Below are 18,620 nucleotides of genomic sequence, written 5' to 3'. Positions count from 1 at the left end.
GCGGTAAAAGAGATGGAGGAGTAGCATTGTTAATCAAGGATAGTTTAACAACTGCTGAAAGGCATTTCGAGGGCGATCTGCCTACTGAGATAATATGGGTTGAAGTTAGAAATAAGAAAGGATCGGTCACGTTGTTAGGAGTTTTCTATAGGCCCCCAAATAGTAACAGAGATGTGGAGGAGGAAATGGCAAAGCAGATTATGGATAGGTGTGGAGGTCACAGGATAGTTATCATGGGTGACATTAACTATCCAAATATTGATTGGAACCTTTATAGGTTGAATAGTTTCGATGGGGCACTTCTTGTACAGTGTGTGCAGGAGAGTTTCCTGACACAATATGTGGATAAGCCGACAAGAGGTGGGGCCATATTGGACTTGGTACTGGGTAATGAACTGGGCCAAGTGTTAGATTTGTTTGTGGGAGAGCACTGTTGACATAGTGACCACAATTCGGTGTCCTTCATTATTGCGATGAAGAGGGATAGGGTCACATGGCAGGGCAAGCTTTATAATTGGGGCAGGGGTAATTATGATGCGATTAGGCAAAAATTAGGGAGCATAAGATGGGAACAGAAACTGTCAGGTATGGGCACAAATCAAAAGTGGAGCTTTTTCAAGGAACACATACTGCGTGTTCTTGATAGGTACGTCCCTGGCAGGCAGGGAGGAAATGGCCGAGTGAGGGAACCATGGTTCACAAAGGAGGTTGAATGTCTTGTTAAGAGGGAAAAGGAAGCTTTTACAAGGATGGAAAAATAAGGTTCAGTTGGGTTGCTTGAGTGTTACAAAGTAGCTAGGAATGAGTTAAAGAAAGGGCTTAGGAGAGCTAGGAGGGGGCATGAGAAGTCCTTGGTGGGTCGGATAAAGGAAAACCTCAAGGCTTTTATTCTTATGTGAGAAATAAAAGAATGACCAGGGTGAGATTGGTAAGTTAATGGAAAGGATCCTGAGAGATAGAATTTATGACCATTTGGAAAGACGCAGTTTAATCCGGGATAGTCAGCGTGGTTTCGTGAGAGGCAAGTCCTGCCTCACAAATTTGATTGAATTCATTGAGGAGGTAACTAAGTGTCTAGATGAAGGTAGAGCAGTTGATGTCGTATACATGGATTTTAGTAAGGCGTTTGATAAGGTTCCCCATGGTAGGCTCATGAAGAAGGTAAGGAGGCATGGGATAGAAGGAAATTTGGCCAATTGGATAAGTTACTGGCTGTCCCATGCTGCTGTTGGACTGGAGTAAACACAGTAAGAAGTCTCACAACACCCTGGCGTTGTGAGACTTCTTACTCTGTCTCATAGAAGACAGCGGGTGGTGGTGGACAGAAAATTTTCAGACTGGAGACCAGTTACCAGTGGTGTACCACAGGGATCAGTGCTGGGTCCTCTGCTATTTGTGATTTTTATCAATGATTTAGAAGAGGGGGTTGACGGATAGGTTAGTAAATTTGCTGATGACACCAAGATTGGTGGAGCGGTGGATGAGATAGTGGTCTCTTGCAGGCTGCAAAGAGACATTGATAGGATGCAGAGCTGGGCCGAAAAGTGGCAGATGGAGTTAACCCTGATAAGTGCGAGGTAATTCATTTTGGTAGGACAAACTTGAATGTGGATTACAGGGTCAACGGCAGGGTTCTGAGGAATGTGGAGGAACAGAGAGATCTTGGGGCTCATATCCACAGATCTCTGAAGCTTGCCACTCAAGTGGATAGAGCTGTGAAGAAGACTTATAGCGTTTATTAACAGGGGGTTTGAGTTTAAGAGCCGTGGGGTTAAGCTGTAACTATACCGGACCTTGGTGAGACCACATTTGGAATATTGTGTTCAGTTCTGGTCATCTCACTATAAGAAGGATGTGGAAGCATTGGAGAGAGTGCAGAGGAGATTTACCAGGATGCTGCCTGGTTTGGAGGGTAGGTCTTTTAGAGGTTTATAAGATGATGAGGGGGATAGATAGAGTGGATGTGCAGAGACTATTTCCTCAGATGGATGTAGCTGTTAGTTAGGGGGCTTAACTATAAGGTTTATGGTGGGAGATATAGGAGGGATATCTGAGGTAGATTCTTCACTCAGAGGGTGGTTGGGGTGTGGAATGCACTGCCTGCTGTGATAGTGGAGTCGGACACTTTAGGAACTTTCAAGCAGTTATTGGGTAGGCACATTGAGCACACTGGAACGATAGGGAATGGGAAAGCTTGACTTGGGGTTTGGACATAGCTTGGCACAACATTGAAGGCTGAAGGGCCTGTACTGTGCTGTACTGTTCTATGTTTCTATGTTAAATGCAGTCTGCAAACAAAGATTGAAGATTGAAGATTTGCTTGAAGATTCCATTCATTAAATTATTCACGTTCCATTTTAGTGAAAGGATTATGGAAAGGGAATCTTCATTCATTTGAGCAGCATAATGAAACAATGGTTAGCACTGCTGCCTCATAGCTCCAGGGAACCGGGTTTAATTCTGGCCACAGATCTATCTGTGTCAAGTTTGTACATTCTCCCCATGCCTGCATGGATTTGCCCCAAGTACTCTGTTTTCCTCTCACAGTCGAAAGATATACAGGTTAGGTTGATTGGCCATGCTAAATTGACTCTTATCATTGGGAGATTAACAGGGTAAATACATGAAGTTATGGAGATAGGGCCTGGGTGGGATTGTTGTTGGTGCAGGTTCAATGGGCCAAATTGCCTCCTCTTGAACTGTAGGGATGATGCCAACAGGATTTTCCCGTCCCGCCGCCAAATTCTCTGACATCGTTGCAGCAGAAGCGTAGCATGAATAGCAGGTAACATCATGCCCTATGATTCTATTATTTCAGAAATATTAGCAAAACATGATATTGGGCCACATTCAACTGTGATATGTACAAAAGGCAATCATCAATACACAACAATAGATCTTTAATTCAGTAAATTAAGAAAAGATTATTTGTGTCCAAGAATATATGTATCTCTATCTGTCATCACAGAATACCACAGTGCAGAAGAGGCCATTCAGCCCAACAAAATGCCCTGACCTACCCATGTAATCCCACTTGCCAGCACTTGGCCCACAGCCTTGAACATTATGGCATGCTAAGTACTCATCTAGGTACTTTTTAAAGGATGTGAGGCATCCCACCTCCACCATTCTCCCAGGCAGTTTATTCCAGACCGTCACCTCCCTCTGAGTAAAAATGTTTTCCTCAAATTCCCCCTAACCACTTCTCTTCATAACTTGCTCCATCCCAGGCAGCATCCTGGTAAATCTCCTCTGCACCGCTCCAATGAGTTCACGTCCTCCCTAAAATGTGCCGACCAGAACTGCACACAGTTCTCCAGCTGTGGTCTCAGTAAGGTTCTATTCAAGTCCATCATGACCTCTCTGTTTTTATAATCCTGATTGATAAAGGTGAGTATGCCATATGTCTTTTTCACCATCCTATTAACCTGCTTTTCTGCCTTCAGAGATATATGGACAAACATGCCAAGATCCCTTTGATCATTGGAAGTTCCCAGTGTCAGACTTTTTATCTGCCACTTATCTGCCCTTTTGACCATCTCGTCTATGTCACTCAACCACTCGGCCAATCTTTATGTCATCAGCAAATCTACTGATACTATCCCCTACTGTCATCCATGTCAGTTACATAAGGGATGAACAATAAGGGACCAGCATGGATCCCTGTGATTCGCCACTGGTCACTGGCCTCCAGTAACGAAAGCAGCCATATGTCACCATCCTCTGTCCCCTACCACTAAGCCAATTATGGATCCACCTTATCAGATCACCATGTATCCCACGTGGCTTCCTAATAAGTCGCAAATGTGGACTTTGTCAAATGCTTTGCTGAAATCCACATAAACTACATCAACCACACTACTCTCATCCACACAGTTCATTACTTGCTCAAAAAATTCAATCATGTTTGTTAGGCATGACCTCCCACTGACAAAACCACGCTGACTATTGCTGATCAAACCTTGCCTCTCCAAATGGAGATGGATTCTCTCCTTCAGAATCTTCTCTAATAGTTTCTCAACCACAGATGTGAGACTTACTGGTCTGTTGTTACCTGGCTTGTCGCTACAACTTTTCTTAAATAGTGGGACCACATTAGCTATTCTCCAATCCTCTGGCACCTCCCCAATGGCCAAGGGGGAATTACAAATTTGGGTCCAAGCCCCTGCAATTTTCTCCCTTGTCTCAGCCTGGGACACAATTCATCCGGACTTAGAGATTTGTCCACTTTTAAGTCTGCCAAGACCTCTAATACCTTGTCACTCCCTATGATAATTTTATCTAGAGCCTCAGTCTCTTCCCCCCAGTTCCATAACTACCTCCTCATTCTCAGGGGTGAAGATAGATGCAAAATATTTGTTTAACACCCTACTAATGTCCTCTGACTCCACCCACAGATTTCCCCCGGTCCCTGATAAGTCCTGCTCTTTCCCTGGTTATCCTCTTCCCATTGATATGCTTATAGAATATCTTAGGATTTTCCTACCAGCCAGAGCTTTCTCATATCCCCTCTTTGCTCTCCAATCTGTTTTCTTATGCTCCATATTGCACTTTCTGTACTCCATTAATGCCTCCGCAGACTTACTCCCCTTATACTTGTTAAAAGCCTCTCTTTTCCTTCTGTTTGCATGCTGGATGACTCTGGTCATCCATGGTTCTCTGGGTTTGTTATACCTTCTTATTACCCTAGAGGGAATATGTTGGGCCTACACCCTCCCCATTTCATCTTTGAACACCTCTCTATCTCCCCCCCACCCCCCAACCCAACGCTGCTCTTCTGTAGATTTTCCAAGAAACTCATTCTAGTCTACCTTGGCCAGCTCCTGCTTAATCCCCAAATCCAAAACCTTTTTCTGCAACTTGTCAATTTCTTTGTACATAACAAATTTTAATTGAACCATGTTGTGATCTTTATCATCAAAATGCTCCCCCATCAACACACCAACCACCTGTCTGGCTTCATTCCCCAGAATTAGGTCCAGCACAGCTCCTTCCTTTGTTGGATCCTCTACATAACTGACCCAAGAAGTTTTCCTGCGTACATTTTAAGAACTCTATGTCCCAGAACTTCAGCCAATCACATTCAAAAGAACACCATCACTTCAATGATTCAGATCTTAAACCGTAGGGGTGATCTTTGGCTTCTAGCCTTAATGGACATGAACTCAGCGGAGTAGCTGGCAACCTTTCTAAAGCTTCCACTCATCTGAACTCGTGAGCTGTGATGTCAAAACAAATCATCTGCTAATGCTAATTGTTGGCAATTGGAAAATTAGGCAGATTCCATATTGTGCTTGCTGGCACCTGCCTCAGTTCTGTGGGTGATCCAGGTGGGGGTCCCATTTTGATCAGAAACCTTTTGCGGACTTCACAAATATAATAACTAACAAATATATGAATGTCTTCTAGTGATCTCTTAAGTGACGTCTGGCTACTCTGCTTAGTGCCTGGTACAAATGAACAGAATTATGGATTGAAAATTGTAACAGGGATCTGACACGACAACCAGTGTAGGTTTGCATACTTAAGCAACTTCCTGCCACAAAAAAAGCATCCGGACTGTTCATTCATTTCCAAATCTACCCAAAAATTGCATTAGGCAGGTGATAAGCACTAAAAGGATATAGAAACATAGAAGATAGGAGCAGGAGGAGGCCATTTGGCTCTTTGAGCCTGCTCCACCATTCATTACAATCATGGCTGATTGTCCAACTCAATAGCCTAAGCCTTTTTCCCCATAACTTTTGATTCCATTCGCCCCAAGTGCTGTATCTACCCGTCTCTTGACTACATTCAATATATTCAATGTTTTGGTATTGGACCCCAAGGAGCCCCTGGCGAATTTAAATTGCTATTCTTTTCTGGGAATTGGATGTTGAGTAGTTGAAAATTGCACCCTATTTCAGACCAATCACATTTCACCGATGTAAAATTGTGTGACATATAGCAATGTTGATATTTTCAATACCCTACAGTTAAAGATGTCTCCAGCCTTGTTCCTTAGCTTCTGTTGGCAGTTGCATTTTCAGGCCACACTATTCTTGAATAAACTACTGCATGAAACAAGATTAAAAAGGCAAACAAAAACAATGTTGGGAAGAAAGGAGCATTAAAGTGCTGAGTTAAACCATGGGAAATGAATAATTGTTAGTATTTATACTGATAGATTACTTTTACCATTCACTTGCAGGATATGAGTCTGGTAGAGCTTTTCATAGCCATCTGCGTGACAACTGTAGTTTCCCATGTGAGTTGTCGTAACCTTGGTTATATACAGTGAACCATCATCTCCAAAATCCTGTTGAGTAAAATCAACATTTTAGTGGAAATTGTTTAAATAAACATCACCTGTTTGTACTTTATGAAATTACATGTATTGTACAATCAAATAAAAGTCTAAAAAATTCCTGATACAAATTGACGTTATTTGAAAAATATCAAGAGATTTTATTGAGCACGCAAAACACAGATAAGCAGTTTATTATTAAGAGTAACACAGTGGCAAAATGGTTAGCACTGCTACCTCACAGCGCCAGGGACACAGATTCAATTCCGGCCTTGGGTGACTGTCTATATGAAGTTTGCTCATGCTCCCTGTGTGTGGGTTTCCTCTGGGTGCTCCAGTTTTTTCTCACAGTCAGAAATTGTGCAAGTTAGGTGGATTGGCCATGCTAAATTGCCCCTTGCTGTCAAAAGATGGGTAAATTAGGTGGATTACTAATGATGAATGCATGGGGTTACAGGAATAGGGCACAGGGGAGGGTCTAGGTAGGATGCTCTTTCAGAAGGTCGGTGCAGGCTCAATGGGCCAAATGGTCTTTTTCTGCACTGTTGAGATAACTATTTTCATAATAATTAAACCATGCTCAAACTGCTCCTTTGCGTCAAGGACTTTAGTAGGATAAATATGTGGGGTTACAGAGATATGGCCTGGATGGGATTGTTGTTGATGCTGGTTTGATGCGCCTAATGACTTTTTCAGCACCGAAGGGATTCTATTCTGTTCTATTCCAATAAATAAGGTAATGGCAAAATTTAAAGTTTTGAAAAAGGCTCAATGATGCTGTATATTTATCGCTGTCAGAAACGTTGGTGGCTATGAAAATAGTGATCATTTTCATTTCAATTTTAAAAGACAAGTAGGAGTTGTGAATGTTTAATGTTCTGTAAGGCAAATATATATCACTGGCACAGAAGCAGGAGATAAAAGGGACTGTAAAGTTGAGAGTAAATCTTTTACACATTTGGAAAACATATTTTGTTTTAATATTATGTTATCTGTTTCATCAAAACTATTTCTAGATCCAAGGGTTGTCACAAGAAATATACAAATTCAATCAATAAAATACAGATGAAAAAAAGTAGCCATCCTTTTTTTAATAAGAAGAATTTAATAACAAGAAAATCTCTTTTTCTCCATTTCAGAGATATACAAATAAAGCAGCCGATTATTATTTGCAATTTTTGGCACATAGAAATTCAGCCCACGAGCCATCCTACTAGACCATGGCTGATCTATACCACAACTCTATTTCGAAGATAAGGCTTTTTATTGCCAAATAAAGAATACATATACACAAGTTCAGACTAAATTACAGTGCATCTGCTCCATTCAACTTTGTGACCCCAACTGTGATCCCTCCTCAACCCGTGATATACACTCTCCTGCCGAATGGCTCAGCTTCCCACTGGTACGATCCAGAGAGTCCTCGCCGATTACATGGCCCTCTAGAAACACCTCTCCTCAAAGGGCTACACAGCTACACCCTTGAAATCCTTAAGTAATAATAATCAATGGCCGATGCAGTATAATTTGGGTGAATGTGAGGTTATTCATGTTGGAAGCAAAAACAAGAAGACAGATTACTACCTGAATGCCTGTAAATTGGGAGAGGGGAGTGTGCAGCAGGACCTGGGTGTCCTGTGCACTAGTCACTGAAGGTAAGCATGCAGGTGCAGCAGGCAGTAAAGAAGGCAAATGGCATGTTGGCCTTCATTGTGAAAGGCTTCAAGTACAGGAGCAGGAATGTGTTGTTCCAAGTATACAGAGCCTTGGTGAGGCCACACCTAGAGTATTGTGTGCAGTTTTCTGTGGAAGGATGCTCTTGTTCTTGAGGGAGTGCAGCGAAGGTATACCAGGCTGAATCTGGGGGATGACAGGACTGATGCATGAAAAAAGATCGACTCGGTTAGGATTGTTTTCGCTAGAGTTCAGACTTTGAGGGGGCATCTCATAGAGACATGTAAAATTCTAACAGTCCAGACAGGATAGATGCAGGGAGGATGTTCCCAATGGTGGTGGAGTCCAGAACTAGGGGTCACAGTCTGAGGATTCAGGATAGACAATTTAGGACAAAGGTGAGGAGACATTTCTTCACCCAAAGAGTGCTAAGCCTGTGGAATTCATTACCACAGGAAGTAGCTGATGCCAAAACATTGAATGTATTCAAGAGGCAGCTGGATATTGCACTTGGGCAAATGGGATCAAACATTATGGGGAAAAAGCAGGATTAGGCTATTGAGTTGGATGATCAGTCATGACCTTAATGAATGGTGTAGCAGGCTCGAAGGGCCAAATGGCCTGCTCCCGTTCCTCTCTTCTACATTGCTATGTTTAAAACTCTATTAGCCTTAAAAATTCAATTGACTGAACATCAGCAACCATTTTTGGGGACAAGATGCAGTGTGGTCTCACCCGAGGTGCAGGCAGATAGATGGGTGACTGTTGGAAGGGGTAGGCAGTCAGTGCACGAATCCCCGGTGGTCAACCCCTGTCTAACAAGTATACTGTTCTGGATACTGTTGGAGGAAAATGACCTATCGGGGATAACAGCAGCAACCAGAGCAGTGGCACCATGGCTGGCTCTGCTGTTAAGCAGGGAGGAACAAAGAACACCAGAGCAATAGTTATAGGGGACTGTATAATTAGGGATGCAAATAGGCGCTTCTGTGGACGGGAAAGAAGTCCCTAGGATGGTATGTTGCCTCCCTGGTGCCAGGGCCCAGGGTGTCTCTGAGCGGGTGGAAAGCACTCTGAAGAGAGTGTGTGAACAGCCAGTGATTGTGACACACATTGGTACTAACGAAATAGGTAGGAAGAGTGATGAGGACCTGCAGCAGCAGTTTAGGAGTTAGGTAGAAAACTAAAAAGGGTTGTAATCTCAGAATTGTTCCCTGTGCCACGTACCAGTGAGGCTAGAAATAGGAAAATAGTACAATTCAACACATGACTAAGCAGCCGGTGTAGGAGGGTTTCAGATATCTGGACCATTGGGATCTCTTCGGGGGCAGATGGGACCTATACAAGAAGGATGGATTGCATCTAAACTGGAAGGGCACAAATATTCTGATCGGGATGTTTGCTAGTGTTACGTGGAAGGATTTAAACTAATTTGGCAGAGAGGTGGGAATCAAAGCAAAAGTGAATTAACTGAGGAGGGACCAGAGAGTAGGGCCAGTAAAACTCAGAAAGAGCAGTCAGGGTGTGATTGCTAATGAAAGAGGGTCTGGTGGACTGAAGTGCATTTGTTTCAATGTGAGAAGTGTAACAAGTAAGGCAGATGAACTTAGAGCTTGGATTAATACTTGGAACTATGATGTTGTTGCTATTAAAGACACTTGGTTAAGGGCAGGACAGGATTGGCAGCTTAATGTTCCAGGATACAGATGTTTCAGGTGGGATAGAGGGTGGTGGAGTTGCATGGCTAGTTAAGGAGCTGTTCTGCAGGAGGACACCTCGGAGGGCTCTTACAGTGAGGCAATATGGGTAGAGCTTAGAGATAGGAAGGTATAGTCACAATGTTGAGGGTTTACTACAGGCTGCCCAAAGGCTAGTAGGAGATAGAGGAACAGATATGTAGGCAGATTTTGGTGTAAAAGTAAGAGGATTGTTGTGGTGGAACATTTCAATTTCCGCTATATTGACTGGGACATGCTTGGTGCTTGGGGATGAATGGGGCAGAGTTTCTAAGGAACATCCAGGAGGGGTTCTTGAAACAGTATGTCGATAGTCCAACTAGGGAAGGGGCCGTACTGGGCCTGGTATTGGGGAACAAGCCTGGTCGACCTTTCAGTTCAGGAAACAGTGACCACAATTCAGTAAGTTTTAAGTTACTGATGGTTAAGGTAAGTGTAGTCCTCAAGTGAAGGTGCTAAATTGGGAGAAAGCTAATTACAACAATATTAGGGAGGAACTGAAGAGTGTAGATTTGGGGCTGATGTTTGAGGGCAAATCAACATCTGGCATGTGGGAGGCTTTCAAGTGTAAGCTGATAGGAATTAAGGACTGGCACATTCCTGTAAAGATGAAGGATAAGAATGGCAAATTTCAGGAACCTTGGATAACGAGAGATATTGCGAGCCCAGTCAAATAGAAAAAGGAAGCATTAGTCCAAGGCTAGGAGGCTGGGAACACACAAAACAAGTGTGGAATACAAGGAAAGTAGAAAGAAACTTCAGACTTAAGTTCATCTGTTCATTTCTAGGTCTAAAGATGTGCAGGTTAAGTTGATTGGCCATACTAAAAGAAATTTCCCCTTAGAGTCTTGAGGTGTGTAGGTTAGAGGGATTAGCGGGTAAATATGTAGGGATTTGGGGGTAGGGGCCGGGTGGGATTGTGGTCAGTGCAGACTCAATGCGCCAAATGGCCTCTTGCTGCACTGTAGGGTTTTTATGATTTTATGATTAAGCAAGGAATAAGGAGGGCTAAAAGGAGTCACAAAAAGTCACTGGCCAGTAGGATTAAGGAAAATCCCAAGGCTTTTTATATATATGTAAAGAGCAAGAGGGTAGCAAGAGAGAGGGTTGGAGGAATCTATGCATGGAGCCAGAAGAAATGGGCGAGGTGTTAAATGACTATTTTGCATCAGTATTCACCAAAAAAAAAGGACTTGGTGGATGATGAGTCTGGGGAAGGATGTGTAGATAGTTTGAGTCATGTTGAGATCAAAAAGGAGGAGGTATAGGGTGTCTTGAGAAACATTAAGGTAGACAAGTCCCCAGGGCCTGATGGAATATACTCCAGAATTCTGAGTGAGACAAGGGAGGAAATTGCTGGGGCCTTGAAAGAAATCTTTGTATCCTCACTGGCTACAGGGGAGGTTCCAGAGGACTAGAGAATAGCTAATGTTGTTCCTTTAAGAAGGGTAGCAAGGAAATCCAGGTAATTGCAGGCCAGTGAGCCTTATGTCAGTGGTAGGGAAATTATTGGAAAAGATTCTTTGAGGCAGGATTTACTCACACTTCGAAATAAATGGATGTATTAGCGAGAGGCAACATGGTTTTGTGAAGGGGAGGTCGTGTCTCACTAACTTGATCGATTTTTCGAGAAAGTGACAAAGATGATTGATGAGGGTAGGGCAGTGGATGTTGTCTACATGGACTTTAGTAAGGCCTTTGACAAGGTCTGTTATGGCAGATTGGTACAGAAGACGAAATTGCAAGGAATCAGAGGTGAGCTTGGCAAGATGAACACAGAACTAGCTCGGTCAGAGGGTAGCAGTGGAAGGGTGTGTTTCTGAATATAGGGCTGTGACAAGTGGCATTCCTCAGGGATCAATGCTAGGACCTTTGCTGTTTGTAGTGTACATATAAATGATTTGGAGGAAAATGTAACTGGTTTGATTAGTAAGTTTGCAGGCGACACAAAGGTTGGTGGATTTGCAGATAGTGATGAGGACCATCAGAGGATACAGCAGGATATAGATCAGTTGGAGACTTGGGCAGAGAGATGGCAGATGGAGTTTAATCTGGACAAATGTGAGGTAAAACATTTTGGAAGGTCTAATACAAATAGGAAATATACAGCAAATGGCAGAACCCTTAAGAGTATTGACAGGCAGAAGGATCTGGATGTACAGCTACATAGGTCACTGATAGTGGCAACACAGGTGGAGAAGGTAGTCAAGAAGGCAAATGGCATGCTTGCCTTCATTGGTTGGAGCACTAAGTTTAAAAATTGGCAAGTCATTTTGCAGCTTTATAGGGCCTTAGTTAGGCCATACTTGGAATATAGTGTTCAATTCTGGTCGCCACACTACCAGAAGGATGTGGAGGGGGTACAGAAAAGATTTACCAGGATGTTGTCTGGTATGGAGGGCATTAGCTATGAAGAGAGGTTGGAGAAACTTGGTTTGTTCTCACTGGATGATGGAAGTTGAGGGGCGACCTGATAGAGATTTTGTAAGATTATGAGGGGCATGGACAGAGTGGATAGTCAAAAGCTTTGTCCCAAAGTCTAGAGGGCATAGGTTTAAGGTGCGAGGGGCAAGGTGATGTATGAGGCAAGTGTTTTACACAGACGGTGGTGGGTGCCTGGAACTCACTGCCGGGGGAGGTGGTGGAAGTAGGTACAATAATGAGTTTTAAGGGGTGTCTGGACAAATACATGAATAGACTGGGAATAGAGGGAAATGGTCTCCAGACGGATAGGGAGTTTTAGTTCAGTCAGGCAGCATGGTCGGTGCAGGCTTGGAGGGCCAAAGGGCCTGTTTCTCTGCTGTAATTTTCTTTGTTCCATGTTCTATTCGGTTCTTAGAACATATTGTCAGCAGTAGTGGCACTGTAACGGATACACAAAAAACAAAATCTATCAAGTTTCCAACTCCATCATCTATTCCAGAACTCCAAAGATTTTTGGGTATGGTCAATCTATTGGCAAAATTTCTACCCAACCTGGTGGAGGTTATAGAACCCCTGTAATACTTTCTCAAAAAGGCTGGGTGTGGTTCTGGGATGTGCATTAGGAAAAAAAACATTTGGGCACATCAAAGCCATACTGCTCTTACCCAATAGCAGTGTACCTGGAGAGTGCTAGTGGCTGTGGTGAGTGGTTGATTTTCTTTGGAACTTCTCTGTATTTCCGGTTTGCGGGGTTTTTGTTTGTTTTTTCTTACTGTAGCGGAAGTTAGGCGCGGGGGTAGTTGGGAAGGGAGAGCGGGAATATAAATCAGGTACTCACCCGTGGATCCACCTCATTGTTCTCTGGAGCAGTGTACCTGGAGAGTGCTGGTGGCTGTGGTGAGTGGTTGATTTTCTTTGGAACTTCTTCTCTGTATTTCTGATTCGTGGCGTTTTTGTTCGTTTTTTCTTACCGTAGCGGAAGTTACGCGCGGGGGTAGCCAGGAAGGGAGAGCAGGAGTATAAAAAGAAGGGAAAAGTAGACAGCGGGCAGCGTCAGGAGTGGGCAGCGGAGTGAGGAGGGAGCAGAGTGAGAGCTCACTGGGCTTAGGCGAGAGCAGGCTTAGGCAAGATGAGTTACTGGTTCCATCTTTCCTGTTTTCCATTTCTGTATTCATAATTCCAAGGGTGGTCAGGTACATGGCAGGGTCTATGGGGAGAGGCTTCAGCTGCATTAGGTGCCATATGTCTCCCGAAGGTCCACATCTGCATCAAGTGTTTACAGCTGCAGTGTCTGAGGGCCCGGGTCAGGCAATTAGAGCTGCGTTTAGAGGATGTATTTCTGGTCAGGGAGAACGAGGCAATAATGGATATGAACCATGGTCAAGTGGAGATCCCAGAGCCTGCCGGTGGGGGTGGGGGGAGGCGGTGGGGGGGGAACAGGCAGGTTACCGTTAGGAAGGGGAAAAAGAAGAGTCCTGGTCCAAAGGCTACCCCAGTGGTTGCCCAAAAGGCATCAACAGGGGTACAAAAGGTAAGACAAGAGGACCAGAATGCCTCAGAGGGAAGGGAGGGGGCTGACAATGAGTTAGTGGTGGGGGATGGGAGAGTTAAAGGAATACATAGGTGGCTCTGTGGACAAAAGTGAGACTCCAGGATGGTAGTCTGCCTCCCTGGAGCAGGGGTACAGGACGTATCAGAGAGGATAGAGGGAATTTTGAAGGGTGAAGGGACCCAGGCTGACGTAATTGTAAGAGAAGGACATAGGAAGGAAGCATGGGGGGGATGTACGTAGGCAATTCAGGGAGTTGGGGGCCAGGCTGAAGAGCAGGGCCTCCAGGGTGGCATTCTCTGGGCTACTGCCTAGTAACAGTAGGGCTAGGAATAATGAGATCCTGCAGCTGAATGCGTGGCTGAGGGATTGGTGCAAGGCAGAGGGCTTTACTTTTGTCGATTATTGGGAAGCATTTATGAGAGAAGGGCACCTGTACAGGAAGGATGGGGAACATTTCAATGGGAAGGGCACAGGCTGCTTAGGGAGGTGAGAGATGAGATTGCTGGGCCTCTGACGTAAATCTTTGTCTCTTCTTTGGAAACAGGTGAGGTCCCAGAGGACTGGCGGATAGCGAATGTGGTACCGCTGTTTAAAAATGGTGGTAGGGATAACCCTGGTAATTATAGGCCGGTGAGTTTGATGTCAGTGGTAGGAAAGTTTTTGGAAAAAATTCTTAGGGATAGGATGTATACGCATTTGGAGCGTTGCGATCTGATTAGGGATGGCTTTGTTAAAGGGAGGTCTTGCCTTACGAATCTGGTAGGATTTTTTGACGAGGTGACAAAAACGGTCGATGAAGGATGAGCTGTTGATGTCATCTATATGGATTTCAGTAAGGCGTTTGACAAAGTCCCTCATGGTAGGTTGGTTGAAAAGGTTAAGGCTCATGGAATACAAGGCCAGGTATCTAGATGGATTGAGAACTGGCTAGGTAACAGGAGGCAGAAAGTAGTAGTGGAAGGGTCCTTTTCTAGCTGGAGGTCTGTCACCAGTGGTGTGCCGCAGGACTCAGTCCTGGGACCTCCTCTATTCGTAATATATATAAATGACTTGGAAGAGGGCGTACGCGGTGTGATCAGCAAGTTTGCAGATGACACAAAGATGGCAGGATTGGCGGACAGTGAGGAGGAATGTCAGGCAACACAGCAGGATATCGATAGGCTGGTATATTGGGCAGATAAATGGCAGATGGAATTTAATCCTGATAAATGCGAAGTGATGCATTTTGGAAGGAAAAATGTAGAGGGGAGTTATATGATAAAGGATATTAAGAGTATAGAAATGCAGAGGGGCCTGGTAGTACAAGTCTACAAGCCTTTGAAGGTGGCAACACAGGTGGAGAAGGTTGCGAAGAAAGCTTATGATATGCTAGCCTTTATAGGAACGGGTAAAGAGTACAAGAGCTGGCGTCTAATGCCGCAGTTGTATAGAACATTGGTTGGAGCGCATTTGGCGTACTGCGTCCAGTTCTGGTCACCTTACTACCGGAAGGACGTGGAGACCCTGGAGAGAGTGCAGAGGAGGTTTACCAGGATGCTGCCTGGTATGGAAGGACTGGGTTGTGAGGAAAGATTGGGTAAATTGGGGCTCTTTTCCTTAGAAAGACGGAGATTGAGGGGGGAATCTAATAGAGGTGTACAAGATAATGAAGGGTATAGGTAGAGTAAACAGTAGCAGGCTTTTTCCTAGATTGGAAACAAATATCACGAGGGGCCACGGGCTTAAGGTGAGGGCGGCGAGCTATAATTTGGATGCTAGAGGGAGGTTTTTCACACAGAGGGTCGTGGGGGTATGGAATGCACTGCCAAATAAGGTGGTGGAGGCAGGCACGCTGGGCTTGTTTAAGGTTTACTTAGATAGACACATGAGCAAAATAGGGATGGAGGGTTATAGGGGACTGATTTAAATAAGGATCAGAGCTTGTTGTCTAATGAGGGGCGTACACATGGTGGGTCGTGTGTGGGCTGCTCTTGGATGATTCGAGAGTGGCCTAGTACTTTGCGTCGTTTGTGTACGCTTAAACTGGACCAGCAGATGGGCACCACAACAGCTCAGTGACTATCACTGTTTGCTGTGCAGATACATGGATTTGGGCCACTATCTGTGGGAGTTTGCACATTCTCCCTGTCGTTGCGTGGATTTTCTCCGGGTGCTCCGGTTTCCTCCCACACCCCAAAGATGTGCTCTTAGGCTGATTGGTGTAATGAATTGTTCCTAAATTATTCTCCCCTTAATCTGGTTTCCAATGGGGGTGCCACAAGCATAGACATGGGTCAAGGGTGGAGGAGGAAAAGCACATTGTTAAAATGGCGGCGCAGGCTCATTGGGCCAAAGGGCCTGTTTCCCGTGCTGTGTTGTTCTTTCTTCTTTGTTCAATAGCCTGGCTCATTGTAACCCATCCCTGGCCAATACAGGGTTACATCATAGAAGTCTTATTCACAGGCTTCGGGGCAGTTTTACTTCAGGAGCAATTGGATGGATGTCACAGACCAGTATGTTCTGCATCAAGAGGACTGTCAGATAGGGATCTGTGATACTGTTCTTGAAAAAGGTGTCATAGTCACTTGAGCTGGAGAGAAGTTGTGTGGCGGGGATAAGTGTGACTCTCTTTGAAGGGTCTCACTGGAGAGTCAACTCTGGGTAGTTATCGCTGTAACCGTTTTGGCGTGTTTTTATTGATCACAGTGTCATCGTGCCTCCTCGCTGGCCCCGCTGGTAACCTGCTGCCAAGGGCCAAACGACTTTGTAAAAAACCACGTGAAGACCGGAGATCTGCAATTCGTGAAGAGATTTGCGAAGTCCAGAATTGAAGTTCACCGCAAAAATGAACATTCCACCTGAAAAGGAGGAGTCCGGATAGGTTGCATCCCGGATTACCAACAGCCCCTCATTTGAGTATGTAGCCGCTCTCTGGGAACAGTTTAAAAAGCTATGCTACACAAAACTCGTGACAAAATCTGTCTCCGCACAAACGGAAGAGGCGGTCTTGAGACCCAAAACATGCTACCAGCACTATTTGGTGGTGCACTCTGGACCTAGACCAAATGAGTCAGCCACCACAGTAGTTGATGATAATGAACGTATTGTAGAAGAGCCTGTCTGGACGACCCATCCAGCAGATGATGATATACCTTCTACAACAAGACCTATCAAGCCCAGAATATGGGAACGGGAACTCTGGCAAACATTGCCACTAACAAGAATGATGTGGGTATTAACAATGTAGATATCTTCATCGAGCCTGTTTGCATTGAACCATCTCAGGACCGGACAGAGGTTAAGGAGGTGGTCATCCATTATCCTATCGATGCTTTATTTTGCAAGTCTGAAAGTCACCACTGAAATGGATCACAAACCACTGATCTCATTGTTAGATGAAAGGAACTTGCACAGATGTCCCTCAGGAATTCAGAGATTCCATTTGCTTCTCACGAGAGTCACATATGAAAGGATATATGTTTAAGGGAAAGATGACTGAAGATATACTATCCGGAGACATGGTCAACGTTCTTGCAACACATGGGGCAAAATTTTACTAGATTGATTCTAAATGTGAACTGGTGTGAAAATGGGAGAATTCCTGATCCATTTTTTGAGTGAGTTTTCACGCCCAATCTTATGCAGTTAGTTATTGAAAATATGGGCTCACCTCTGATCCCATGCGACTTCACCTGCTGCAGGCAGTGGGCTGATCTTAAATTGGCAGCCAACTTGCAAAGGGTGTTATTGGGCATGTGCAGGCTTCTGATGTTGGACATGAGCAATTTCAGCAACAGGGCTCTGACAGATAGAGAGAGAGCTATCCAGCCCCAGTGCTACAGGCAGCCTTGCAAACTACCCCCCCCCAACCACAATTATGGTGGCCCACGGCTGACGCACAGACATCAAGCCCCCGTTGCCCAGACTGATTGTGCACCTCCCTCCCGATCTGATCCTGCTGCAGAGTGACACCCCCTCCCCCCCGATTGGGCCACCCTCTTCGTGCCCCACCTCTATAGGTCCTGCCTCCTTCAGGCCTCACTCCTCATAGGCCCCTCTCAGTGGGTAGTATACTGGTGCCAGGCTGGCAGTGTCAAAGTGCCAGACAGGCACTGCCAAAAAAGCCACCCCCACACTGTTCTCAGCCTCCCTGGAGAATCTCAATAGCCTCTGGTTCCACCGGTGAGGCCAATAAAACTGTTCCCCGTTCATGGGTGTAGCTGTTTTTCTCGCCAGAGAGAACTTTTGTCAGCGAAACCATGAAGTCAAATGAGCCTGGACCATTGAGTGTCAAGTTCACTAAACACATACTAATGAAGATTTAAATATATTTAAATAAATTATTCAGTCTCTTGCCCAGGGATTTCACCAGAAACTTGGCTCTTGTAAAATCGAAAGACCCTAGAAATCCGGCGTGATCCTGATTTCTTGACTCATGTGCGATTTTACCGGCTCGCCCATGATGTCAAAGTAGTTGTGGAGCTTAAGCTGTATTCCCAATTGGTGAGAATACAACTTTTAGCAACTTCAGGGAAATGTCAGCAGATCCGCTAAGAGTGGATGTGAGATGAGGAGTGTGTTCACATCTGCTGTTACTTGACAAAGGTGCCTACAGCAATGGTCAAACGGCAGAGTATGAACAGCAGAAATTTCATCATGATAGATGATCTGTTGGTACACAATGAGCTGTTAGTCTTTGCAATTTCCCTTCAGCAGAGCTGGGCCGCGAGGTGGCGGATGGAGTTTAATGCGGAGAAGTGTGAGGTAATCCATTTCGGTAGGAATAACAGATGTGTTGAGTATAGGGCTAACGGGAGGACTTTGAATAGAGTGGAGGAGCAGAGGGATCTAGGTGTATGTGTACATAGATCCCTGAAAGTTGGGAATCAAGTAGATAAGGTTGTTAAGAAGGCGTACGGTGTCTTGGCGTTTATTGGTAGGGGGATTGAATTTAGGAGTCGCAGCGTCA

At 44.7% G+C, this 18,620-nt stretch overlaps 1 protein-coding gene across 4 annotated transcripts in view; it reads right to left on the bottom strand.

The window, feature by feature from the left end:
- Positions 1–18,620, bottom strand: part of fstl5 (follistatin-like 5) — a 553,829-nt gene that overhangs the window by 116,848 nt on the left and 418,361 nt on the right. For all 4 annotated transcript variants that reach the window (XM_080193441.1, XM_080193448.1, XM_080193454.1 and 1 more), the window contains exon 8: positions 6,178–6,298. In XM_080193441.1, coding sequence (XP_080049567.1) covers positions 6,178–6,298 — 121 coding nt within the window. The remainder of the gene's footprint in view (positions 1–6,177; positions 6,299–18,620) is intronic.

The sequence above is a fragment of the Carcharhinus amblyrhynchos genome, chromosome 1 (assembly GCF_965287045.1).
Source record: "Carcharhinus amblyrhynchos chromosome 1, sCarAmb.v2.hapA, whole genome shotgun sequence".
In the NCBI taxonomy this organism is placed as follows: domain Eukaryota; kingdom Metazoa; phylum Chordata; class Chondrichthyes; order Carcharhiniformes; family Carcharhinidae; genus Carcharhinus; species Carcharhinus amblyrhynchos.
Note: the sequence above shows the minus strand (reverse complement) of the source record. Positions and strands in the feature narration are given on the sequence as shown.